The sequence below is a fragment of the Chanos chanos genome, chromosome 11, assembly GCF_902362185.1.
Source record: "Chanos chanos chromosome 11, fChaCha1.1, whole genome shotgun sequence".
Lineage (NCBI taxonomy): Eukaryota > Metazoa > Chordata > Actinopteri > Gonorynchiformes > Chanidae > Chanos > Chanos chanos.
Window position 1 is genome coordinate 18,889,871 of NC_044505.1, and position 1,167 is coordinate 18,891,037.

Sequence of the window (1,167 nt, forward strand, 5' to 3'; positions counted from 1 at the left end):
AAAAAACCGCTAAACCGGTAATTCAAAAATGGACTTGTCGAATTGTCCAACGACGGTATCATCAACTTCTCTGGCCCCTCTAAGACTACAACGTTTAATAATTCATTTAACCTTTGGAAAACTAAACTAAACTAAAATATAACGAAATAACATAAAATAAAATAAAATATAAATTTTTAAAAAAAAGTATCAAAGTAAAGACAGAGGTCGCCACCAAACAAGCCATAGTTCAGTCTGGTGACCTTAATCCCGCAGTGTCAAGATGAATTTCACTCGGAGGTTTCCCTCCTCCCGCCTCACCTGCGCTCCCTCCCAAACTCCCTCTCTTCATTTTTCTCCTTTTTTTTTTTTCCTCTCTTTGAATTTTCTACTTCGCTCATTTTAACTCCTCCCTTTCTTCCTCCTTTTTCTTCCTTTGGTCATTTTCTACAAAAAAAAAATCCTTCGTTTTATTTTTCTTCATACCCGTTCACTTTTAACCCAAACCGCTCCAATTCATTACTCCCCCTCCATCCTTCTCTCTCTCTCTCTCTCTCTCTCTCTCTCTACTCCCAAAAGATATTAGTGATGTCAGAGTCTAGGCTGTAGATCCAGATCAGAAGGGGAGCTGATACTAAAACGAACGCCCAGGACACGCCCTTGAGAGAGCGACGGACGGGCGCGGCCAGGGCGTCGACCGCGCCTCTGGCCCCGCCCGCGTCCCCTTGGCCCTGATGCTCCTCGTCCTCCTGCATCAGGTCGTTCCCGGGCTCGATGTAATTCCGAGCCAGGAATTTCAGCGCCTCGTCCATCAAAATGACGGGAAGCGACATCTTTAGCACGGTGACCCACTGCGGCCACGACAACGGCCGGATCTGGAAAATCACCTACAGATAGAGAGAGAGAGAGAGAGAGAGAGAGAGAGAGAGAGAGAGCGAGAGATTTGACGTGATGAATGATAATATTCAAATGTCTGGGATGTATAATGATCCCAAAGCTTAGAACAAGTCGGAACAACTTGAGACATGGATAAAGCTTTGTTTTTTTCTTTCTTTCTTTTTCCACAGAAGAAAATGATCGTAAAGATCTCAACTCTGACTAGAGAACCTAAATCTACGCGCCCCTGGTTGTGTCTCTCACCCAATGAATACAATAACCAATGTTACGGTCACCGCAAGATATTACTAT

General features: G+C 44.0%; 1 protein-coding gene across 1 annotated transcript in view; it reads right to left on the minus strand.

Annotated features, from left to right (window-relative positions):
* Nucleotides 1–223: 223 nt before the first annotated feature.
* LOC115824028 (sarcoplasmic/endoplasmic reticulum calcium ATPase 2) overlaps nt 224–1,167 on the minus strand; it is a 17,767-nt gene continuing 16,823 nt past the window's right edge. The window contains exon 23 of the mRNA XM_030788103.1: nt 224–866. Within this exon, the coding sequence (XP_030643963.1) occupies nt 546–866 (321 nt within the window). The 3' untranslated portion in view covers nt 224–545. The remainder of the gene's footprint in view (nt 867–1,167) is intronic.